This window comes from Macadamia integrifolia, unplaced genomic scaffold, assembly GCF_013358625.1.
Source record: "Macadamia integrifolia cultivar HAES 741 unplaced genomic scaffold, SCU_Mint_v3 scaffold958, whole genome shotgun sequence".
NCBI lineage: Eukaryota > Viridiplantae > Streptophyta > Magnoliopsida > Proteales > Proteaceae > Macadamia > Macadamia integrifolia.
Genome location: NW_024870601.1, coordinates 202,420 through 228,717, shown reverse-complemented (window position 1 = coordinate 228,717; position 26,298 = coordinate 202,420). Strand labels below are relative to the sequence as shown.

Genomic DNA, 26,298 nt, shown 5'->3' with positions numbered 1-26,298 from the left:
ATTGCAGGAGTCTTGAGCTTTCCCTTCATTTTGATAATAGTTATCGAAGGCATAAGAAGGAAAGAAATCTATGCAAAAAGTGCAGCCAAATTAAGGAAAACAAAGACAAAGAGACGAAATTCTTACCAAAGCTTGTAAATCCTGAAAACCGAACAATCAATCCATCCCAATTAAGAACTATGATCAATACATACAATATCATATAAAGAGGGGAAAACCAAGACAAAGAGACAAGATTCATGCCAAAGCTTCCAAATCCTGAAAACCAACAGGGAAAAGAGAAGGTCTTCTTCATCAAATAAAAAATGGAAGGAAAGAGATCTATGCAAAAAGTGCAGCCAAAACCACATCCAAAAATGAAAGGATGAAGAAGCCTTCTCCGCGAGTCGCCGCAAGTCCCTCCACGGCTTCGTTCGTCGTCGTTGTCGCTGCCGCTGTTCTTCAATTGCCGTACTTGCATCCGCATGAACAAAATCTTTGTCTTCTCTCTCCTTATTCTCTATACCACCGATCTTCCCATTCCCCGTTTGATCTGAAGCTTTTATCACAACCATATCCTTAGAGATGATCGGAATCAGAGCCGAGGTGAAGGAATCTCTGTTGTTGCTACCGCCGTAGTCGCCGGAAGGGGGTTCGTAGCAACTAATATGAAAAGCCTTGAGGAAAGCCGGAAGGGTTGTGATGAAATCCGCCGTCGTCGCCTTTGCCGGAAGGGTTGTGATGAAATCAATTTGGAGATTGCAAGTATCGATCTTGCCATAACCCCATGTCTTTAGAAGCTCCGCCGTGATTCATTCCATGTCGCCATCTATCACCGCTTCCGCTGCTCTTCACGGAGATCGATCGTCGCTGCACTTCATGGAGATCGATCGTCGCTGCTCTTCAAGGAGATTGGGAATGGGTTAAGTCTCAATTTGGGGTCAGGGTATAATATATATTGATTTGGGGATGGAGACTTGTTAAATGGGTATTTTAGGTAGTTAACATTTAGTAAGGGTATTTTGGTATTAAAAGAAAAATATAATAGCTGACATCAGCATATAAGGTATATTCCATAACAGTGATTGACGGTAGGGGGTATGAGTCTAATTTGGTGAAAGTGAGGGGGTGTTCCTATAATACTGGCATTCTCCAGGGGGTGGCGCTATAAATTATCCTTTTTTCAATTATTGAATGTAATTAAGTATAATATATATATATATATTTTTAAATTATTGATGATTTAATAAAATGTATTAGAATACTTTAAATTTGAGACAATTAAAGACTGTTTACAGTCCGTTTAAGATTTAATTGGTACATTACCCTGTTTAAGGCCCGATTAGTCCGATTAAGAAAATATTGATTAAAGCCCAAAATCCGACTAAACCTAACACAAGATCGGACTCATTCCCTAAAGAGGAAAGTCACGGTCTAAGGTATAGGCTTGCTAGGCCCGACTAACCCCGACCGAGACCCGCCCAGCCCCACCTGACCGATTGATTCCCCTACGTAGACATAACTCACAACTCAAAAGCGACGTGGGTGATACGTAGTTGATAGTGTAGGAAGGGCTTCCTTCGTTGCCTGCAGAGACTAAACAGAGGAAGGAACCGGGACCGGGCTCACTCCAAGACTATCACCTCTAGGGTTTAGCGGCCGTGCCAAAAAACAGAACGCAAACTCGCGGGCTTTTCAGTTTTATTTTGAAAATCCTTTTCCTCTCGCTCGTTGTTCATTTCTGAAGCCCCGATCTACTCTGCAACTTCGCTGAAGATGTCAGTCTCAGAGACTGGTTCCATTGCTGCACACGTTGCTTCACTAACGAAGAGCTTCGGTGTAGTTCCCCCAACAGCAGTCCCTGCCGTCATCGACTGCATTTTAGCTTCAACAGGGCTGTCTTCTTCCTCACTCTTCTCTTCGCTTCTTGATGCCATCTCGAATCTCATTAAGGTATTCTGGATATCTAAATTCTTTTCTCCTTCTATTCTGTTGGAAGAAATTAACTACTGACTCCTTTGCTTATATGTTGCAAATGAAATATTGAGGATTGAGTTTGATTTTTATTTTATTTTTTATTTTTTTCCGGGAAGGATAATGCCAAGGAGGAGCGTGATAAGCCGGATGGTATTCACTCAGGTCATATTGCATCCTTCACGACCGCTCTCTGTTACCTTTTACGGAAGTCTACCGGTGAGTTACTATCCCGATCACAACCGGGGACATAGGTTATGCTTCATTGTGTTCATATTGCAAAAATTGTGTAGATATTTCTGTAGGCTTGCCTTCCACGGTCCAACTATTCAGGCCATGCGGGGTTTCATCTCTTTAACCCGACCATTGGATTGGTAGAATATCCTCTAGATTGGCCATGCGACCAGTTTCGGGTCCCACCTCGATCATAACTCACAGCTTGTATTGAACTTTTGTATTTATATTAATCCAGACATTCCCAAGTTGACTTTTCAATCATCGTCCAATTTTTATTTCACAGCGTAGAATAACCTGTCTGGACTCTGGACTGAAACTTTCTGGATGAGTAAATGGTACAATGGACAGCATGTCCAAACATTTGAGCACGACACTGCCATATGTAGGCAAGTTTATCATCACGAAGCAGGATTGATCTTAACCTTAATGATATGGTAGCACTGAGTTGGTCAGACAGTTACCCGAACACGAAGGGCATGGCGAAATTTAGAAAGAAAGCAATAGGTGGACCTTTAACTTAAAAGACAAGAAAAGAGATGGGTTACACCCTTTGATCATCTCTTCTATTATACAGCGGGCATGTGCTACTGAACACTTTGACAGGTGGTCTCTTGGTTGCTTAAGGTTTGTCATATGTTTAATCTTTGTAAAGCGATCGGAAAACACTATGGTACATGGAATATATTTGTACGTCATTGCTTTCCCGTTGGATGAAGTACTGGAATTTCTTTTTTCTTTACCACCATTGGTAACCCATCCAGGAAGGATGAACAACTATTCTCATTCCTATGGGAAGGATATGGTATTCAAATCCCAATCAAACCCTTTTTCCCAAAATAGAAGGGACTCGCCTCAGCATGATAACACTTTGATCCTCTTGGGAAGAGAAGACTTCATTTGACAAAGGACTCTTTCCATTTCCCAAATCATGCTACTGGCTTAGATACTTACAAATGTATATGACCCTGCACAATCACAAAAAATTGTCTACTTTCAATGGTGAAACAGATGTTCAAGGTTGTGAAGATGTAGTATTAATAATTTAGACTACTTTGAGGTTACAAGAAAACTGCACTTTACATTCTTTGCATCTATGTCTTTTAATGACACTTATATCTTAACTTTTGATGCAATAAATTATTATTTTTTATTTTATTTATTTATTTATTTCTTTATTGTGTCAATGGCCACATAGAACTGTTCAAGTAAACAATATGTGCAATGCCCACAACCTGTTTGTAGGCGTCCCTTCTACTGCCGAAGCTCTCCTCAATTCATGCAATTGGATATGGCCTTCTCTACTCACCCCATTTCTAGCTAGAGCGTTTGCTAATGAGTTGGTAGATATGGGTCCTGAGAGAATGAGATGTTCCCCTGCTTGCAAGAGGATTTTGCTTTTCTAATCACATTACCATTTATATCTTTTAACCTGTGACATCTTCTATACATGAGCGTAAAAGAAATGCTGATATCAGCACATCAAAGAGCTATAACCTTCCCACAAAATTCTAAGTTCCTTTTTTTTGGGGGGGTGGGGGGGTGGAGGGACCTTTCAAATGGGCCTTGGTGACATATCTTGAATTCATTTTTGCCTTTGAGTTGTAGTGGAATTCTTCTATCTTGAGTTTCTCTTTGTGTGTAGGACTAAGTAGAGAGTAGAGTACCTTCACTTCGGAATATTCACAATCTTATCTTTGCAGGGACTAATCCTGATCTGTTGCAGTCATTTATTTGGAGAGCTTTTCTTCCACTAATGAAAATTAATGCAGATGATTATGGTTCACTTAACCAGGTAAATTCTGTTATTCTCATCTATATGAAATTTATGTTTTCTTATCTCTAACTAATTGCTGCTTCCTTGTTATCATTGTTGTTGATTTACATGCCTTTGATTTAGATTGTGGAGCTGTTCTTTGATGTTGTGATGGAAACTAACAGCTGGGGGCTCATAGAAGTGAGCTTGGTGCCTTTTTCACTAAGGTCTGTTGGCCTTTTCATGGGCATGTCTCAGAATGAGGAATCAGCCATATACCAGTGGAACACAGACTCAATCTTTAAAGGGCCAAACGAGCTAATGAATTTGGATTCAGAGAAAGAGTTCATGCTGTCTTTGCCATTGCCTATCTCATGCCATATTTTGACTTCACTACTCTATGCCGCCCTAAGAAGTTGCCAGTCAGAGCGAAGCACATCAGATCCAATGGCAGGAAGTGTGTATTATTTTGCGGAAAAATTTGCTGGAAATTTGCTTTGGGATCTCTGTGATATGACAACTCAAGTGCTTTCACAATGTTCAGAACGCCGTTCTTGTCTGATTCGCCTACTCCTTCCATTCATTTTTAAGGCATTTGTTTCTCATAGTTCTTTTGTTATCTCAGTCAATGGGCACATACATATACTGTCCAGGTAAGACCAGGAGCATTTTTTGCTTACCAACATAACCTGCATTATTTTCTCTTCCGATGTTAATGTCGTACTGCCATGTTATACACTTATTTTTTGGTTTCAGGGAGTATTTCTTTAGAAAAATTTGGAAGTGCTGTATAATACTGTTTTCTCTTGGACCTCTAGAGAGAAAGGATGCATATGATGTGCTATCTCTGTATTTCTCTTTCCATACTGAAACGTGTGAAGTTGTTTCCCATAACGGGGCTGAAGAATTTGACGTGAGATCTGAGCAGGAATTTTGGGATGAAATAAAAGGAGGATTGGTATGTATCCTGTAAATTTTTGTATTGTTTCTTAATAAATTCATGCAGATCAACTATGCATGAAGCAGTAATTTCGGAAAATTGTATTATGTTTGGTTCCTGTTTGCATTTTAGGTTGATAAGGAGGGCTTGGTGAGGAAACAGTCATTACATATACTGAAAATATCATTAGGAAGAATTGGTGGACGGCATTGTAACTCTGGTGTTTCTGAGACAAATTTGGGCGAGAAATATCCAACCTCCCATAGTATAACAAAAAGGGGGAAGTGGGCTGAAAAGGAAGCCAAGTCGTTGGGTGTAGGAAAAATTTGCAGTCCTGCTGATCCCTTTTTAACTGGTCAGCAGAGATGGGAAGCATTCCTACTTCTATATGAAATGCTTGAGGAGTATGGAACACACTTAGTCGAAGCAGCTTGGACACATCAGGTGAGCTATCATGTTTTATATATTCTTTGAATCAATAATTGTACATGATTTCTTAGTGGAACATGTGCAGGAAATTTTACAGGAGATTGACTCTGTTGGGAAATAGTTTTAAGTTGCTAATCTGAGCGATTAGGGATGTTAGTATAGGTCCCGTGACTGCCCGAGCCTTCTTCTTTTGGTCCTGTCTTGGTTGGTGCCTTATAAAGTCTTGGTCTGGTCTGGTTTTGTCTTGATGTATTTTGTAGTTTTGCTTTTTTCTTGAGCTCCTCGTTTGGTTTCTCTTTGTTGGCTTTTGCCTCCCCCCCCAGCCCCGCTTTCCCTTGTATATTCTTCCCCTCTTGGTAATGAATTATTTATTCATCAAAAAAAAAAATATAGGTCCCGAGAGGTTTAAGGACTGTAAGAAGACTTAAATAACTGCTGGATAATTCGGTGATGTAGTTCAGCCTGTTTTGGGATGGCTTATTGGTGGGATACGATGCATACTTCTTTATGATGGAGTTGGTAGAGTTTGGAACTTGGCTGGGATGCAGTTGGAAAAGATTTCATGTCCATTTTTCGGATCTAGCCTCAGGGAACCCTATTGGTTTTGGCGTACTCATTGCATATGCTTGTGAAAAAGAAACATGAAGTGTTCATGTGTTGTTGCCTTTTACTGAATATTTTTCTTTTGGCTGCCCACCCATAAGGCTGTGTTTGGTATCCAAGAGAAGAAATGAAAAGAAAAAAGTACAAACATTGTACTATTTTCTTGGTTTAAGAAATTCTCATTGTGCTTGGTATGTCCTGAATGAAGAAGATTATTTTTTTGAATTTCAAAATTCACCTTGGGAATGGTGAAGTTTTCTTCTTCTGCTGCAAAAAAAAAAAAATCTTGCCTAATACACAAGAAAACACAGGAAAATAATATATTTTTTTTCTTCTATTGGTAGCCAAACAGACATAATTTTTTATTTTCTTACCATTTCATTTCTATTCTCCTCTTTTCTGGATTCTTTTTTCTTTTCTTTTCTTTTATTTTCTTCTCTTGGCTACCAAACACAGCCTAAAGGAAGAAAGAGGGAAAATTAGTCTAGCCAACCTGCTTAAGAAAATAATAGGCTAAAATTCTCTCTACTTTCCAAATTTTTGATTATTACTACTAAGAGAAGAAACATAAGATCGCCCCTTTTAACAACTGTTTTAGTGACCGATAAGTAATTCTTGATAATGCGAAATTTATCCTCCCAGAACTGTAGATCAGTCTTGATGCAGTACCTAAGTCTTTTTTTTTTTTGATAAGGCTGAGCTGTTTTTTTTTTCTGATAGAGAAAAAGGCTGAGCTGTTGTTGTTGTTGTAGTCGGGGGTTATTTTTGTAAATCCATAATATATATATTATTGTATGCTTTGCTTTATCTATCGGTATTAGCATGGTAGGAGATTGAGTTCAAGTTAGTTTCAACTTCTGTTTCAGGATACTATTAGGAGTCTCCCCACTGGTAAGCACCCTTCCATTGAGTAGACAGATACATGAAAGATTCAATTAGTTTTCTCATGGTTACATGCTCTGACTGTTAAAGACTAAAGTTGGTTTCTTCTTCTTTCTCCCTACTCAATATAGTTTTGATTCCATATCTTTCGAGGTGTGTTCTTCATAGTTGTCATGGTGTCTTGGTGACCCAAGGTGTTGGAGGGGGCTTAGACGCAAGGCGACCTAGCTAACGCCTTCACAACTCCTCTCTCTATTCTTCGATTATGTTTCTTCTCATTCTTCTTTCTATTTTTTGTTTGAGTCTTAAAACTTTCTCCGCAGTGCCCTGTTTCTGGTGGAACTTTCAACCCCCAAACATTCAGTTCGAACTCCTCTTATTCTCATCGGATCAACTCGAAATTTTTAAAGACAGTCCCCCTGTGCTGGAAATGGCTCAGCCTTCAAAGTTTGAGGCTAATTTCTCCGTGTGTAGCATGATAAGGAATCCTAGAAAAGATTGATTGAGACTCCTTCCCTGGTCCCACGAAGATATCTACGTACTTGTCCAGTCCAGGACAACTGAGATCTTCCGGTCTGCGTGCATGGGAGCAAGAGGAATCTGGTCCAGTCTGAATTCAGGCCCGGCCCGCTGTCTGTTACTAGGTCTGGGAATGTCGCTAGGTGAGGGTGCCACTATGACCTGCTTCTCTGCTACGGCTGGCCCCCGGACCTAACCTTGTTGAGTCTGTTCAAGGGGGAGCCCTAGAGTTGGGGTTTGAGAGATCTGAACCCATTTTCTTGTCTAGTTTTGTTCTTTGACTAGATTCAATTTCAGTGATAAATATTCTTTCCTCACTTGTTGTATTGGGTGTCCATTAGCTTATTTCAAGAGGGTCTGTGATGGGATTATACCTTTAAAGTTTCAGTTTGAATGGAGTTAACTTGGGTGATATACCTCACCTTCAATCGGCTAAGGTCTAGCCTGTTATGTGAAGCCGATTGAGAGGTAGGAGAAGACAGTCTTAAAATTTCACATCAGGACAGATTCTTGCTATTATTACTCAAATCCACTGTAATTATAAATTGGTTCTGTTTTAATTCTAGACTATTTTAAATTCTACAAAGGTCGTTTCCTTCAAATTTATTTACCGAATGGTCCCATATTCTATTTGCCTTACCCAAAATGGTCCTGAACTGTTCTGAAAATTACAAAATTGCCACTATTCACTTTAATTGAGTTTTATCTTTTGTAGTGGGCCCATAGTGACCTAATTAGGATTTTGGAACCTTAGGTTGCACAAAGTGTCTGCCCTCAACAAACTAATGTTTAAATAATGCACCTGGCCTCTGCCTTCAATAAACTAATGTTTAAATAATGGTTGCAAAGTTTTTATACTAATGAGAAAATAATTGGCTATGGGATTTATAGTTTTTTTTGGATAGAAGGAGAAATATTACTGAAAAATATAGGAGTGAAAAGCCCAAAGCAAGGTGTAGGTGATTATTCACTTCTCCTTAAGAGTCCTAGTTAATTATTTTTGAATTAGGGAGGTTCGGTCAATTACTTTCTTATCGTGGAGATCAAGGTCGTTTTTCCACAAATGATAACAAATATGCGAAGGGATTGGGTGAATGGTTTATTCAATGTATAGTGGTTTGTTTTAGTGTATAGCAATTACTAAAGAGGAATGGTATGAGATCAGTGGCTGCAGATTTTGTTTAGATATATAGAACTTAGTAAAACAGAATACCAGAGGAAAGATGAAGCTGCTGATCTCTCCATTGGATCATTTCTTTGTATTCTTGAACTTGAAATGGGTGAGCCCAAGATTATCCTTGGTTTGATGTGGGGATGCTGTAAAAGTTATGGAGCTGTTTGTTCTTGGTGGATGTTTCACTGTATGGGGAAAATGAGCTCCTGGATCTTCCAAGATTCATGGTCCTTGATCCAGGTCAATATCTATCAAAGCACAGCAGTATATCTTCTAGGTTATCCACATAGATTCCACATGGGTGCCTAGAGGTCCTCATATTCTTTAGATTTGGCCCTTCCTTCCCCTAAACACACAAAAAAGTGGGGAAAACTGATTAAAAAAAGGAGCACCAGTTAAACTATAACTTCAGTGCCTGCTCGGAAAGGCATCAAGAATCTGAACATAATTCATGTTCTTCTATTCACTATTCAGTTGAAATGAGGTCAAGGTGTTTTTTTAGGCAACATAAATTTTGTGAAATTGAGAATTTTGGAAGAGGGCTATGAAATTCAGGCCAAACTACAAAGAAAGTGAAAACTGCCTATAAAAGAGTGAAAAGACCAGGTCCCTAAATACCCCCTTGCTGATGACAGATGCTACCATACTCCACTCTTGCCCCTCCAAATGAAACACCCCAGCCCCACCCCCTTCCTTCACAAACTCCCTCAAGGTGGTAACAACAACCTACACAACAATTATAGGATGCAAAGAGAAAGGGACCATCCCTATCCACAAGGAATACTGTTCACTTAGTTATAATTGTGGCCACTATCAAAGAGAGAGAAAATAAAACAAGAAAAGAGAAAATTAAAAAACAAAATAATAAGGATATGGTGTGTTAAGGGACCCTCTTAAAATGATATTTATGCTGGCCTCTCCCATACTATGAACCTGTGTAACTCAGCATATTGTCCCCTTGCCTCTGTTGACTGGATTTGGTTCCACAATTATTGGTGTGAACTGGATCCTTAAAAAGAAAAGGTAATTTCCTAGTCATTCTTTGTTGGAGGTCAAAGAGTTGATGATTGAAGGAAGTGACATGTTTCACTAACCTGCTAGGTAGGGATTAAAGTATCAGTATTGGTCGCCGTATCGGTCGGCCAAAATTAAGATACGTATCAGAGGGTATCGTATTGTATCGGAGATACGCTAAGATACGCATATAAATGGATATGAAACACCTTTTTAAACACTTTTGCATAAAAAATTTGTTAAAAAAAGCTATTGATAACATGTATTATGCATAAACACTAAATTGAGGGTATTGCACTAAGAATTCAAGGTTTGTAGTTGTCCCATAAATGTAAAATCTTTGTTCCCAACCTTGATTTCCACTTTAGTTAGAGAGAAATATGGCTGGCAGCAACTTAGGAACAAAAACCCCCTCAAAAAATCGTGTTTTCTGAAAAATACCCATCTTGGCCATTATATGACCGTAGCGCACTGTATCGGTGAGTACCGATACTCACTGATCGATACTTACCGATACTCACCAATACGTACTGATACTCACCGATACATACCAATACTCACCGATACATACCAAAACGTATATTTCATCTCGATTTTATATTTTCTATAGAGTATCAGTACGTATCGATGGTGTATCAGTGGCATATTGGTATGTATCGTAGCATATTTATCGATACGAAAGGATTTTAAAAATTCAATGTATCGTATCGGTCGGCTAAATTTAAGATAAGTATCGGTATCGGAGATACTTTAAACCTTGATGTTAGGACAGATTTGGGAAACTCAGCTATAGGACAGAATTGCGGTGATTAAATATTTGGTAGAGACAGAACCAATGGAGGATAATTGAATAACTCATCATCCAATACTCAGATGGTGCTGAAAATTTAACATAATAAGGATTATACCCTGATATGCTTGCTGGAACTTGAGAAGGACAGAAGGTGAAGGAAAAAGGAAGAAAGAAAGGAAGGACAACTTCACCACTGGAAAAATAGGGGAAGGACAACTTCACCACTGGAAAAATAGGGGAATACCCAAATTCTCAATTACTCAAATCGGGGGAGGCTGTGCCTCCTTTGTTTTATTTATAAATGTGTTGTATTACAAAATAATTAACTCTCCCTACTTGGCTATTAAGTATCTTAAGAAATAGAAACTAACGATATGAACTCCTCTAGAAAGCAGATCTAATTGCTATTACACAAAAATAGAACCAAAATTGCAGCTCCTCGATTGCTTTTGATTAGCAACTAAATCTATTATAAAATAGAAACTAGACTAAAGGAACTATCACAAAATAGAAACTAAAGTAGTAGCAGATCTAACAGAATATTCCAATTAGAAATCTTCTAGATAATCTCCTCTCCACGCATATCACATGGTGCCCAATCAATCTTCGCTCACCCTTTTATAAGCATCCACAAGTGTTGGTCATGGGGTTTACTAGAACCAAAACCAGATTTGGTTTGGTCGTGGTTTTTTGTCCTCCAACATTCGTATTGTTTGAGCTCTGCATCAACACTCCCTGGTAATGTCAGGTTTTTCACCTAAGCAAATAACCCCAATTATTGTACAAGCTCCATCCCGAAGTTAGACTAAAGGTTCAGATCTGATCTCCAATAAAAATTTCTCAGATTTGACAAATAGGCTGAAATAGAGAAAATTTGAGAACTCACAAACTGTAACTCAGATGAGCCTGAAATTTGGTATGGATGTGGCCTACAGTATTCCCAAACTATCCTCCAAATTTGGTTGAATTCCTCCAAGTAGTTAGGAAACCATTCGCTTTCCAAAGTCTACCCAGATTAGGGTTTCACAGGCTGAATGGAGAGAATTCTGTAGCTGGCCGACCAGTCCTCCAAAGGCCTCCCAGCTCTGGTCTAGTGTCTCTTTTATGGGGGTAAACAAACCCTCAAAAGGGTTTCAGCAAAAGCCTTCAAATTAGTGAGATCTGATTTTTGAACCAAGAGAGAGAACCAGGTAACAGCTTGGATCGATCCTGATTTGGGGCTGATCTGCAATCTTTAATGGATGAGGGTCTTCAAGGCTTCAAATAGGTTGTGAATCACACAATCACTCAATAATAAGGTAAAATAAAGAGCAAAGAAAAGGAATAAGGCGAGAATCGATTAAATAAGAAAGGGGGTAGGAGAATGGCTATCTCAGCTCTCTCATCCTCAACTCTCTCAGTTGATGAAGTACACCTATCTCAGGCTGAATAATTGCAAGCAAACAAGCAACTTTGTTTAATTAGTACGTGTCTTAAAATTGTGTTACAGCACCACCTCTTTATATGGTAGAGGGTAGAGACTCAAAACATAGAAAGAAACCCAAAAAAAAAAAAAGAAGGGACAAACTAAAATTAGAAACCTATTGACTTACGACACAAACTTCCTGACAAATAATAACTTGTTCACCAAGAAAGAAATAAAATAGAAACTTAGAATCTTCTAGAGGCAACTAATTACTTGTCAACACAAACAAAGGAAACTTCAAACTAAAGAAACAAATCCAATCTTCTAGAAGCCGTCCTTGTGGCTTGCTGTCCAAGGCAAAACAGAAAATAGAAACTAATATCTAATATCCTAACAACTATTGGTAGCATCTCTTCCAAGCCAGCTGTCAATATTGGGACTCAAGATACTGTAACGTGAACAGTACCTGTGTGAACACTAACCATAAGTTGGCTGGCTGATTGGCCCATGTTGGGGCTGGCTTGCTGCTGGTTTTCAAGTAAACAAAATTGGAACTGGTTGGCCTGGTTCGATTGGGATCAACAGCCCCTTCTTTTACAAGCCTGATCTACATCACCCAGCTTGAAGGAACTCCTCCTCGAGTTTTAATAAATCTAGGGATCAACTTGGTGTGGTGTAGATCCATTTTCAGCCCAAAACAGTATTCTGGTCATTCACGATAGCTAGGAATGAAATCCTCAAGTCATGGCTTTCTCTCCTTGAAGAACTTGGGTGTCATCATGAACTTTACATGTTCAACATCTGTCAATCTCAGCTGTGTATGGCACGTCCTTAGAGTTCTCTGTAGTTACTTCTTGAACCTCCACTTCAATTCTAGTGCTGAGTTCCTTAATCACAATCTCATCGTCCACTGTTTCAAACTTGTTTGCTTCAACTTTCTTCAATGTAGGCTTCTACAATAAAATCTTCAAGCCCATCTCTTCTTTGTCATTGCCAATTGCTGGATTCTCTTCAACTTTAACCTCGACCTTAGGTTCCTATTCTTTGATTAGTGGTCTCTTCTCTTCCTGTGGATGTGCAAAGTTGAGATCAGTATGTAAAGTAGAAGGTGATTGGTATGCTGCTTCTTTGCTGAATTAGATCCAATCGTTCATCCAATTGCCTTGACTCCCCAGGAAGGTTAAGAAAATTTTGGATCTAGCAATTGTAGAGGGACTTAATTCACTGTGGACCATAGCTCTGATACTAATTGACAGGTTCCACTAACCTGTTAGGACAGTAATGCAATGCTAATCTTGAACAAGTGATCTCCAGTGGGAGATCAGCTTGCAACAGGATCGCAGGGAAAAGAGAACTAACCAGATTTGAAAAAGTAAACTACTCACAAAAAGCAGTATGTCTAATTTGGCTAATAATCTAGTCAAAGGGTCTTAATTAGTGTAGAAGATTTCTACAAAGTGTGATCAAAATCTGATGGTCAGATTCACAGTTATGGAGTAATCCTATGTGGGGAAGGACAACTCAACAACTGCAGAATCAATCGACAGAATTGGGGCTCTAAAACAGAGATCAACTAAGGTTCTAATAACTTATTGAAAAGTAACAAAATTTCCAAAACTGAACCAGAAATCTAAAAAAAGTGTATAAATCCTTGTTGCTGTAGGATTTCATGTTTTAATTTGAAGGTTCAGATTTTGCAACCATTAAAAGATTCAGAACTAACAACAAAAAAGAGAACTAAAATGAGAATTCGGAGATCAATTTTAAAACAAGAGACATTTTTTAAAGCGAGACTGATGGATTCCACAATGGTCGGGGCATACAGGACTCATGTACCGAGCCTTACATGACGAAAAGGCAGATAGAAGACTGGTTAGATGATCGGAGGCTGGGTCACTCTCCTCATGGCTTGGGATGTCTGCCACTTGACCTCCCTTCCTCGAAGAAGTATGAAGACCCTCTGCTCTGTTCCACCACCTGGGTCTAAAAAGAGCTCAAAAAACATCTGTAGGACAGGTTGAGAGGTCTTTTCACTAGTATGGAGAGGATGTTGCTGTCGCAAGTAGGTTGAATCAAACAACAATGTGGAGAAATCCAAGTTAAGTAGGAAACTAGAATTCGTCGGTAATGATAGGCTTTTTTTGGGATTTTGAAACTGAAACTGAAATAGAATAGAAATAAAATAAAATAATAGAAAATATTTGATCAAGAACCAACACTTGATCTATAGGGCTGGAATCACCACCAGGGAGCATACTAAGGGCCCGTTTGATAATGTTTCTGCCGTTTCTGTGTCAAGAAACGGCAGAAACATAAATTTCCATTTCTAGAAACAGAAACGAAATTGAAGGTGTTTGATAAGTCATGTTTTTAGAAGTCGATGGTAACCAGTGAAATAATTGCCACAAGTCGTTTCCAGAAATGGCGAAACAAGTTCATTTCTGGAAACAAGTTGAACTTGTTTCGCCTGGGTCGTTTCTTGAACTATAAATAAGTAAAAGTTTATATTTCTATTTCTAAAAATAAGTGAAACGAAACAGTTTTATCAAACGCTTTTTGCTCCGTTTCTGCTGTTTCTGGAAACAGAAACGACAGAAACGCGTTTCTTGAAACGTTATCAAACGGGCCCTAAATCCCCACAGCAGGCACTATTTGTGTCACCACCACAGAACCAAAGGCAACAGTCCAAATTCATTGCTCCAAATTTGTGTACAGTGTTGTATCTCCTTACCGACTTGTATAGAACATTTGAAAACAGACTCAAACTCAAAAAAGGAAAGGCCTAACCAATACTGAACTGATACGATAACATAAACTGACTAGGAAACTGAAATAATAGAGGAAACCGACCCAAACAAGGACTCTAATTATATTAATCAAGTAAATCCTGTTCCTACATTCTACCCATATTTTGGGCTCATTGAAGTTTCCCATTAAAATGAATATCCATTGGACCAAAGGCCCAACACAGATAACCCAAGCCAAGGATTTTTTCACTCTAAAATAAGCAGGAATTGCCAACAAAGCCTGTGGGGTTGGAATCACCACCAAACCTTACCAATCATCACCACCAAGGGCAGGAGCTACACTAAATCACAGTCCAAGGACAGCTTCACCACTGACCAAAAGAGGGAAAAACCCAATTTCTCAATAACTCAAGTCGTGGGAGGCTGTGCCTCCTTTTGCTTCATTTATAATATGTACTGTATTACAAAATAAGTAACTTTCAGTACTTGGCTACTAAGTGTTTTGAGAAATAGAAACTCAAATCTTCTTTCAATCTTCTAGAAGAACATCCACAAGTGTTGGTCGTGGGGCTTACTAGAACCAGAACCAGGTCTAGTTTTAAACTTGGTTATTTGTCCTCCTACGCTGGTACTGTATCATCTCTGCATTAGGAAGACTGCCACATGCACCTAGAATGGCTTCCTATTTGGCTTGTCTGGCTCTTAAACACCTGGAGAACTCGATCATTTAGTCTTGACTTCCCTGGGAGGAAAATCGCGGCTGCTTACCAACATCATAAGCAGATGCTGCCATTTCCTCTGAGCTGAGAAGTTGGGTCTTTGTTTTCCCCTGATGAGCATTCTTCCATCTTTTCTGATGGGGGATGACATTGACAAAGATAAAAAATAGGATCCTCATCCGGAGAACCTGCGGTGATTACAGTCCATCTTTCCTCACACAGCCATCACCTATTTTACCATTTCACTTATGATGGGAGATACATCTTTGTAATCCCACCTGTCCATGAACCAAACACCTCTTTCCAGTTTTGCATGTAGTACTTTTTCTCCTGTCATGGTGGTCTTCTTTAGGGTGACTCGTCATCTTTCATGCTAGCAATAATGTTTAACTAAGTATGTTACTACCTGTTTGTAGTCTGCTAAACATTCCCAATTGACCTTGTCATTTCTTTCAGGTAACATTGCTGCTTCATCTTCCTTCTCCGCATGATTCTTCTTCAAATTCCATTGGTGGAGGCGCTGATCAAATTCAAATGGAGACTTTAGAAGGAATCTTTAGCTGGCTAGCAATTTTATGGGAACGGGGCTTTTTTCATGAAAATCCTCAAGGTATTTCAGTCACTTGGAGTTGGTAGCACTATGGAATGACTGGATTATGATCTTTGGGTATTTTTGTACCTTATTAATTTTTTTTTTTGGGGGGGTGGGGGAGCCTTTGTCATTTTTGACATTCTTTTGGGGTTGTATTTTAATTTGCAGTTAGGTGCTTGATCATGCAGTCATTTTTGGATATCGATTGGAAGAATCATTATGATTGGGCTAAGCAAGTGCCGAAAAGTTTTGTACTTGGGCCATTAATGGAAGGGTTGAATGACACAGTGCACCACAGAGATTTTGGTTTGTTCCTGACTGAACTTATTATCATTTTAAATGCTTTTCCAATCTTCCACTAGAAATTGTATTGTCCATTGTGGAATTTTGGCTTACAATTTGATCTACGACTAGTATGTTTGATTGATTTCTCTGCTAGTTGTATCATCATTGTGCTGTGACTGCTGTCCATTACAACTCCTTGATTGTCATAGGGCCAGTCACTGCCCATGACCGATAACATTGTAGGCATTGAGGTCAATGCTTAGACTGCAGAACGGCAATGCCATTTTGCACATAGAGGTGCATCAGAAAATATATGCTAAGCTAGCTAAAGGACATTCAGATTGATTATGCATGGGTTCACTGCTGTTTGGAGGCCTTTTAATTATGGGAAGGCAATCTTCAGGTTAATGCAAGTGACCACAAATAATTCTTCTGTGCTTCTTCTTTGACTGATGACTATAGGCACTTAGAAACCTAATTCTTTCCCTTCAAGCTGTTAACTCATTCAATGGCCCATGTTTATTCAAAAAGCCTGCTGTTGTGATTAGAGAAATGCAGACTGACCCTAGTTGCTGACTGGGAAAATTTCTTCGAAGGAAATTTATCTGATTGAAGTCAATGAGTACTCACAGAAAATTTCCACCCATACCGTAGATTCTAAAATATATCTTGTAAGCTAAAAATTCCTAATGTTGTTAAAATAAGAAAACTGGATTAGTAAGTTAAAATATTTCTTGAAAGTTGAAACTAAATTTACTGAGCGAAAAATTAGTAAAACTGGTAAAACTGGTTACAGTAAACAGTAGTATTATGTTTTTAAAATAGGAAAACCGGATTTACTAAAATAGTAATCCATGATAGTCTAAAAATGACTTGTAATTACTAAAAATGAGCAAAATATGAATGTACTAGGATATGAAAGTGATACAAGACTTGGAATAACAAAATAAGAAAATTTGTGACTCAAAAGAAATCTTCTCAAATCCTCATTCTGGCTTTTTTTTTCTAATGATTTCTCCCCTTGTTAATAGTTGCATCGTTTCAGTAAATGAATTTATATGGAGCAAGGTACACTGGTATGGTGCTTCTTGGTGCTCGTACGTCCTCATCATTCTACTGCTGAATAAAAACATGATCTCCGAAAGTTTTTGTTGTTATATGTTGTAGGCTTGTATCAAATCAGGATCTGAAACCAGTACCTGCGTTCGTGAAGAGAGAGGAGAGAAGAGAAAGAGCAAATAAGAGAATCCAACCTGTCACGATAAGATTCATTGTCCCCCTTTCGTGAATTTCTCCTTTATTTATAAGCCCTTCTCAAGTAAGGCAGGTATTAAGTAGTAATCTTCACGATAAGATTACAATTATCGAGGTATTCAAAAGAACACCAAAAACAGAGTAGCAATGATGTGATTAGTAAAGATCACATGCTTAGAGATTTGATTAGTAAAGATTAGACACTTATGAGCCCCAAATACAGGTCACAGTCTCACATATAAAATTGCATCATAGGTTGCTGCGAACTAGGTAAAAGTGCAGTAAATGTTACTGCGAACCAAGTAACAACATAAGGTTGCTGGGTACCGAGTAGCACCATCAGGTTGTTGGGGACCAAGTAGCAACATCAGGTTGTTGGGGACCTAATAGAATGTTGTTGCTGAATACCACAAATATGACCATATTTTGTTAGGAGGTTGTTACTGAATACCACAGCTATGACCATCTTCATAAGAAAATATTGTTGTTGAAGACACAAGCAGATGACAAGAACCAAGGACGACATCTCGATCTTGAGGCTGGTTCGACCAAGCCCGAAACTGAGATATGGGTCAAAATTGTTGAAACCAGGTTGAAACCTGGTAATTTTTGGGCCAACTTGAAACCAAGGTTTCGAGGCCAAGAAATTTCTTTTGGCCCTGATTTTTTATGTGCTGGCTATTTTTGGACTTTAAACCTAATCAATAAATTAGTTTCAGAAAAAAAAAACTCCCAAAATGGTACTTGTGGGGTTGACCCAAATTTGCCAGTGTATGTTGAATGATGTTGTACACTAGCCTTGGTAATTTGTAATAAACACTAAGTCTAAATATAATTTAGATACTGGAAATATAAATAAGCTATTAAAACAATCAAAACATATGGTATAATGGAAAAACAAGCATACATGATAGATGATACAACACTCACCAGTCACAACTCAATTCCACAAGGTGTTTCTTGGCGGATCCAATCCACGAGTTGTGTACCATTGAAGATATCGTAGCCGTTCCTCGGAATGCAACACATAGGTATCCCATGGCATGTTTTGGGACCAATTAATATGAGAGTCCATCACTGCCCACCCATGAGCCCCATCACCAACATGTTGAAGGTATCCCACCCTAGGGAATGGCTAACTGAGACTATGAAGGTGGAACTGGCACTTCTAGCGATGAACTATGCCCTTTATTTGTAGGAGATCAATTAACAATATTCACAATTATGGACAAAACCCATAATAACTACCAAGGACAGGTTTAAGTTCTTGACAGAAACAAAACATTTATAATACATCTTCCTACACCAATACTAAACATAGTGCTCTTAACAGAATGTTACAACCGCTTATCCCAAAAGCTCTAGCTGTTAGGAAGGGCACATGACAATGTATATCAACAGTGAGGACTGAGGAGATACACTACTGGAGAAAAGAAAATGGTAGAAGAAAATGATTTTAATCATTGAAAATGGATCACAGTCCAAAATAGCAATAGAATAAATAACAGAAAGAGTGGAGAAAGAAAAATAAGTAATTACACATGCAGCTTCAGGGCGCCATAATGGAAAGATGGATGTATCACATGTCCGTGTTGCGAAGAATCCACCCCATGACAGCAAAAACATCAAAATACCCTAACTTCAAATATTTTGGAACACTATTAAAAAAATATATCCTTTCGAAATATTCCAGTCTTTTCTCACACTTCCAGTAATCTCAAGCTTGAGAAGTTAAACTAGAGTTGCTTGACAGTAAACCTATCACTATCAACCCCGTACTAAATTAATGAAAATAACATGAAGTCAAGACACTAGGATAAGACTAGACTCAAACTACAACCAAACATATAACTATTAAATTACAAAAGTACCCTTGCTTCCCATCGTAAGAGTAATACAGATAAACTGTCAGAGACTCAGAGTCTATATGTTCCAAGAAACTCAATTACTTCATAAAAAATCACTCAGTTCGATTTTGTGTGTGGGTCCAATGGCTCATGGATCTCTCATGTGGCCTGTGGTCCACACCATCACTGATGGCAAATCAACACTTGGGCTTTGACATCCATTGCCTTATATTTCCTGTTATGGGTCTTTTGTTTTGAAAGTGCTCCCTGTTATAGGGATACAAATGTTAACAGATTGGTATATTTATTCAGGTGCATAACAAGGTCCTAAGTGGTAGAGCTTTTTTCCATATGCTTGTATTCTGATAAGGATAATGCCAAGCTAGTGTTTTTCGAATGGGGTCTGTGGCCTTCTCTATAGACCCTGAGTTTACTCCATAGTAACCTATTGTTTTGAAGGAAAATTGAGCCTATGTAGCTGTTTTTGCAATAAATTTTAAGAAACTGGTGAGCAGAGGACCAAAGAAGAGGGATTAAGGGAAGTTTAATTATGTTAACTTTTCCCGAGATAAGGAAGTGTGATTATGTGCAACCTCTTGTACAACTTCATAGCCAAAGTCCTTGCCAATTGTCTTCAGCTGGTAATTGGCTCCTTGGTGAGTGCAAACCAATCAACTTTCATTTCTGGTAGAAGCATTGTTGATAACATCCTTCTATGTAACGACATTGTTAAAGGGTTCAACAAGAAATCTCACTTCCCTGCTGCCTTTATGAAGATTGATATTCACAAAGAGTCCAACTCCCTCAAGTGGGCTCATTTCCAAAGTCTTGCTTTAAGATGTCCTTCCCCCTGTTTTTGTCAATTGGATACATTTATGCATCTCCTCTCCTTGTTTCTCTGTGCTTGTAAATGGTAGCCTGGACGACTATTGTGCCTCCTCTGTGTGTATCCCCCAAGGCTGTCCCCTCTCCCCTTTCATTTTCTCTATGGCCCTTGAAGTTCTCTAAAAAAGCATCCGATCCAATACGGACCAACACCTCATCTCCCCCATCCCTAAATGTAAAGCCTTCATGTCAACCCACCTTGCTTTTGCTGATGATGACCTTATGATATTCTCAAGTGACCCTCTCTCTATTGAGTCCATAATGTTTTCCTTGCAAGGCTTGCATATATTTGAAGGTTTTTCGGGTCTCTGTATCAACCTCCTTAAATCCCACTTTTTCTTAGCCTGGGTCAATTAGAGATTACTTTCTTGAATGATTGGCTTCACTTAGCGATATCCTAGTTAAATACCTTAGGCTGCCCCTTATCACTACTAGGTTGATGGCTTACCATTGCACTCCTATGTTGGATCTCATTGGCAAGAGGCTTCAGCTTTGGAAAGGGAAGCTCCTCTCTTATGCGGGGCTCTTGTAATTAATTAGACTCCAATCCTTTTACATTATTTATTGGTCTGGTGTTTTTGGGCTGCCCCAATCTACCATCAAGGTAATGGGATCTCATGTGTTCTTTTCTTTGGAAAGGGGTTGCATCATGTAGATTTCTTTACCTAATCAAATGGGCTGCAATTTTCATCCCCAAGAGTGAGGGGGCTCTTGGTTTGAGAAGGATCCAAGAGGCCAACTTTGCTAGCATCCTCAAGCTGATCTGGAAAATCGTGACTAAGAAGGACAATATCTGGTTGCTTGGGTATACTATAGTCTTCTTTGGAAGGACTCTCTTTGGAGGGTTGCCCCCTCCTCGGATTCTTCTTGGGTCTGGTATAGGATTATGAAAGTTAGAACTATTGCTTTAGGGTTTATTTCCTACGGGTTTGATGGTGGGATATCCACTTTGCTCTGGCTCGATAACTAGCATCCTATGGGTGTCCTTTCCTCAGTGGCGAGTGCTAGAGCTATTTACTCATCATGGATGCGTAGGGAGTCCTTAGTTGCTACCATTATCCCTAATGGTGATTAGGCTGCCCCACTCTCCCCCCCTCTATTATCCGACATCTGGAATGCCTTGCCTCCTCTCCCCCCTGGGCGGTGTGCTATGGGCGTAAGTGTTGTTTGGCTCTATCGTCTATGGGTCTCTTCAGCTCCTCCTCAAGTTGGCATTCCGTCAGATTTCGGGTCTTTTGTCTCCTTGGTGCAAGATTGTTTGGTTTAAAGGCTACATCCCTTGCCACAACTTCACCATTTGGTGCGCCTTATCCAAATGCCTCCCTACAGGGTCTTTCCTTATCCATCATCGAAATTTAGGCCCCCCCCCATGCTGTTTATGTTGGAATGGTGTTTCTTCTCTTGCCCCCTTTCCTCTTCAGTTTGGAAGAGAGTCCTGAGTAAATGCTGGCTTAGCAATAGAAGAATCCTCTCCCTTGAGTGAATTGATTTGGGTGGATATGACTTTTGTAGGGAAATCTATTTATGATACCATTGGTAAACTTGCCTTCGTTGCCACCATCAACCATATATTTGGATGGAACGTACTTTTCGTAGATGAACATCCAACTCCTAGTCATTTGATAAGATTTGGAATTCCATCTTCTTTGATTTTAGTCCTAAACTCTCCCTGCTCCCCCATCTTAATATAAGGGATTCCCCAAGTAATAGGCTCATTGTTGTCTCCTAGGTTTTGCCCCTCTCTTTTGCAGCCCTTTGACCCCTCCCTTGATGGGTTGGTGTTGTGTTGTTTGCTAGTTTTTGTCTTTCTTTTTCCCCCCTTGGGGCCTCTTGTTTTTCCCTTTTTTCCCCTCTTTGGTAATGAATTATTATATTCACCCTGAAAAAAGTTTTCCCTTAATTAGTAATAGCAAATTCGAATGCTCCAATCCCAAAATTTGATTCACTTTATGGTTTTTGCAAATGGATTGGTGTCAGAAGTCTCAGTTGTTATATTCATGTCATTGACCGGACTAAAACAGTGTCAATATTTTCATGGGGAATATCATTCTTAAATTATTTTTCCATGAACAATATGATTATCACAGAACTGTTGTATTGCATAGTCTAATTTTTTGCATCATGTAATTGCTTATTTAATGGATTTTATTTCAAAGCACTCATATTCATGTATACGTATATTTATGAATATTCGGGTGTATTTAATTTCTAGGTGTCAAAGGAGTATACTCTTCAAAAACAATTGAAGGTGCATCCAATTTTTTTGGCCAGTTCTCCTCTTATTTCTCTGGGAGGTATGCTCGTCTTGTTTCATGATTCTGTTATTTGTGAAATTTGGTTTAGACTCAATAAAGCGTAACAGAGTTTACTTTTGGCAACTCAATGCTGTTTAGATATATTTGTTTAAGAGGTTTAATCATTGTTAATGTTTCAACAAATGACATACTTAAGCGTGTTGCTATTCAGCCAACATAGACAATATAAACTGAACTCTTCAGTCTTTATCCTTGCTATTTGGGCTTGGCTGCAGAATTCTCTTCTGCCGCCGCACTCTATTAAAGATCATATATAATAGGAGCTAAACAGGGCTGGATTGGGCCGGGTTTCTTAAAACCCCAACCCAACCTAGGCCCCTAAAACTCAACCCAGGCCCAACCCAATCCTGTCGGGTTCACGGTCAGGCCCAACCCTATAGGGCTTAGGGTTGGCGGTTGACCCTGGCTGGTCCTGTATTTTTTTTTCTTACAAAGGGTCACAAATGTTAAGCCTATACATACAAAAAGGGGGTGGGGAGATGTTAAGACTATGGCCAGCCCTTTCCACCCTAATCCATAAATTTGCAGCAAGAAAGGTTGTCAATTTGGTTATAAGATAGACCTTTTAATCTCCCAGTATCATCACATCTCCCAAAAACTGGACAGGCCAAATTTTGGCCCAATACAATACATGACAGGAGACACAAAGACAACCTATGTGGAGAAAAAAGGGGGAGGGGGGAATAGTTTGGCCATTTTGTCGTCTTAGCTCAATAGGTAAGAGCATGTGACTTGTGTAAACACATAATGTGAGTTGAAGTCATATAGACAGCTTGTGTAACACATGATGTGGGCCTAGGGGAAGGGGAACACTATTACTAAACGCAATAATAGATCAGGGTTAAAATCGGGCTGGGTTGGACTGGGCTGGGCAATATCATTTGAAGCCGCCTTCCTTACTTTACACCTTGGATTGATGTGGCTGACTTCTGTCAATTAATGAAGGCGGCTTCAAATGATATTGTCAGGGACTGAATTAGGTCTTTTAGTTAGTTTTCTTGCTTATTATAAACTATCATATCTGTTTGTGTACTTGTGTTGACATTTCACTTTTAGATACATGCCGTATTTGGGGTCATATCCTTGCTGTACCCACTTTCTGTTTTTATATGTACTGTTTTATAATAATTTGATAGAATAGATTATGTTTTGCCCAATGCAATTGTATGTATGTAGGTTTTTTTTTAGCGAAGGGGACAGATCATTGTTGTATGTTAGTCTATGTACATTCTATTGGCGTAGTTACTTGAAAAAGTACTTGTGGAAAATGATATAGATAAACCACTTCATATGTCTCTACAGGGAACGGGTTACATTCCTCTGCAATTTAGCATCTGTTGCTAAACAAGAATCCTTTGGCCGAGCTGGATTGATGGCTCTTGCTGTCTGCATTGCTTCAGCTGCTGTGGCAGCTGAAACACCTTGGGAAAGTGAAGCACAATGGTATGAAGGTGGTTCTTGGGATGTGGCTCAACCAGAATCCTCTCAAGAAAGTCTTTTCTACAATAACAAGGCAGAACTATTGGATATTCTGAGACTCATTATTGAAGACAGCAAACAGCATTTTAATCCTCATTATCGTCTTCGAGGTTCCTGATTTGTGAGCTATATATATATATTTTCCCCCTCTCAAGTTGAACTCTCATTCTTTGATAATAAAATGTATCTACTTGTAATGACTTTCAGTTTCTACGGAAGTCTTCAAGGCTGCTTCTTCTGTGATATGCCCCACTGATGTGCCCCTTGAGATACTTCTACACTTCTTTTCAATGCTGCCGCGAGAATTTGCTGATTATGGTGGTATGTTGAATTATCAGGCATATACTAAGACATTTTGCTCTTTTATTATGAACTTACTGATGCAGATTCATGGTTTAACAGGCTCGAAGCCGTTTGGGAACCTAGACCAAGAACCGGGTCCAAATCTAGGTCTTTGGTCTAGTAGGATAGTTAGGATTTTATTTATTTCTATTTTGCGATTAGCATGTAATTTTTTTTTTTTTTGAGTAGTTTAAGTAGGAGATAGCTACACAGGATTTAGTTTCCTAACTGTTTTGAGTTTCCAAACTAGAATAGGCTTTGTTAGAATATGAAACTAGTGTTGCAGGGCACACTAGGGATTTCCCTCTTGGGCTGGCCTATTCTATCCTAGTTAGAGTGTGGGTTGGCTAGGGGGGTGGTAAACTTGTATTTCTGGTTTCCCTTTTGCTTATTATAAATAAATACCTTGTGTGATCTAACTGATCACAGAAGCATTCTCCCCATTCATACTGTTAACATGGTATGAAAGCCTCATTTCTGATCTAGGTTTTCAGCCTCTTCTTCTTCTCTCCTTCGAAAATCGCAAGCCTCCATCTCCTTCCCTTCCACCTTTGTTAGTCTCCATCTTCTCCTACCTTTGTCTCCTTAACTCCCCATAGAGCAGCACTAATGAGGTGATTCCTACGAATCTAGTGGCTGTCATATACCCTACCTCATGAACTAAAACTCAAAAACCTTGCAAGACCATTAGGGTTCTTCACCCTTCTGTGATTTTTGATTCTTCTACCATTTGGAAAGTGCATTTCTACCTCTTTGAAGAACACACCTCTACCTCTTGAAGATCAAGTTCAGCAACCTAGAAGGACTCATCGCTACTTGCAAGATTGAAAGTCAACACTCATCGATTTTTGCAAATCAATGTTTTCTTCCAAAACCCTAACCAAATCGATTTTTGGGAATCCCTCCTGAGAATTAGCTTATTTTTTGAGGAGACCATCCTCACCCTTGAAGAGGAAATCGGCTAGACTTATGGCCCTACCTGCCAAGTCTTTGGATTAATCTCCCCTCTTCTTTGATATTTAGGGTTTTCTTCCAAGACCCTAATTTTCCTATCTCAATAGTTCTTCATTAGAATCAGATATAATTTGGAGGAGTGCCTCACTACCCTTACTGGGTAATTTGATCCAAGTAGACCCTTTCTTACGATTGGTTTTGAAGATATGGTATTTCTCACTCATTGTTGATTTTTTACTGGTTCAATCATGTCTGAATAATTACTTTATCCTGATGGACAAAGCTGCAATGACTACATGCCTTTTAGGGCTAGCTCTGTGAAATTGGAGCGAACTAGTTACCTCGTCTGGTCCAGATCTACCTATCTTACCATTGCTGGTAGAGGTCTCATTGGACATATTACGTGAAAATTAAAGAAACCCTCTGATACCTTTAGGATAAATGGGTCACTAATGAATTTTTGGTAATGGCTTATTTGATTGGTTCTTCTATTCATCAATCTATTTCTAGAGGATTTTTGCTGTTAGATACTGCTTCTTAGAGTTGGGCTGCTGCCAAGGAAACCTATGGGCAATTAGGGAATGTTGCTTAGGTATTTGATCTTCGCAAGAAGGTTCTTACCATTACGCAATAGGAACTCTTTGTGTCCAAATAATATGCTATACTTTGAACTCTGTGGTATGAACTGGACCGCTTTGCAGATCATCATCCCGCTAATGTTGAAGAGAGTACTGCTTACACCAAACATGCGGACAAAACTAGGGTGTATGATTTCTTGGCTGGTATGAATGTTAAGTACGATTAGATTCGTGTTCAGGTGTTTAGCAAATCTCCCTTTCCTACTTTGGAACAGTCCTTTCCTGGTTTATACGGAGGAATGTCGTCGTAACTTTTATGCTACATCCTCCCATTACTGAAAATCAGCCCTACAAACTAGCTCCACTACTACCTCTGAGGGAGCAAATCGAACTAGTGATACCACCAAGGAGATTGTTAAATGTGAACATTGCCACAAGCTATACCATACCAAGGGCAACTGCTAGAAGCTCCGTGGAACACCTGCTGATTTTGAGACAAAGCGTGATCGTGGTCAATCCGAAACCAAAGTCCATCAGGCTGAGAATGTGGACACCCCACCTGCAAATGATATAGGACCCTCCCAGGAGGAACTCCAGGC

General features: G+C 39.2%; 1 protein-coding gene across 4 annotated transcripts in view; it reads left to right on the top strand.

Annotated features, from left to right (window-relative positions):
• The first annotated feature begins 1,548 nt into the window (after positions 1–1,548).
• Positions 1,549–26,298, top strand: part of LOC122070638 — a 105,193-nt gene continuing 80,443 nt past the window's right edge. For all 4 annotated transcript variants that reach the window (XM_042634828.1, XM_042634826.1, XM_042634827.1 and 1 more), the window contains exons 1-11: positions 1,549–1,932; positions 2,073–2,172; positions 3,891–3,982; positions 4,088–4,596; positions 4,700–4,901; positions 5,016–5,327; positions 15,625–15,778; positions 15,929–16,066; positions 22,244–22,325; positions 23,649–23,935; positions 24,033–24,146. In XM_042634828.1, the coding sequence (XP_042490762.1) occupies positions 1,756–1,932; positions 2,073–2,172; positions 3,891–3,982; positions 4,088–4,596; positions 4,700–4,901; positions 5,016–5,327; positions 15,625–15,778; positions 15,929–16,066; positions 22,244–22,325; positions 23,649–23,935; positions 24,033–24,146 (2,167 nt within the window). In that variant the 5' untranslated portion in view covers positions 1,549–1,755. The remainder of the gene's footprint in view (positions 1,933–2,072; positions 2,173–3,890; positions 3,983–4,087; positions 4,597–4,699; positions 4,902–5,015; positions 5,328–15,624; positions 15,779–15,928; positions 16,067–22,243; positions 22,326–23,648; positions 23,936–24,032; positions 24,147–26,298) is intronic.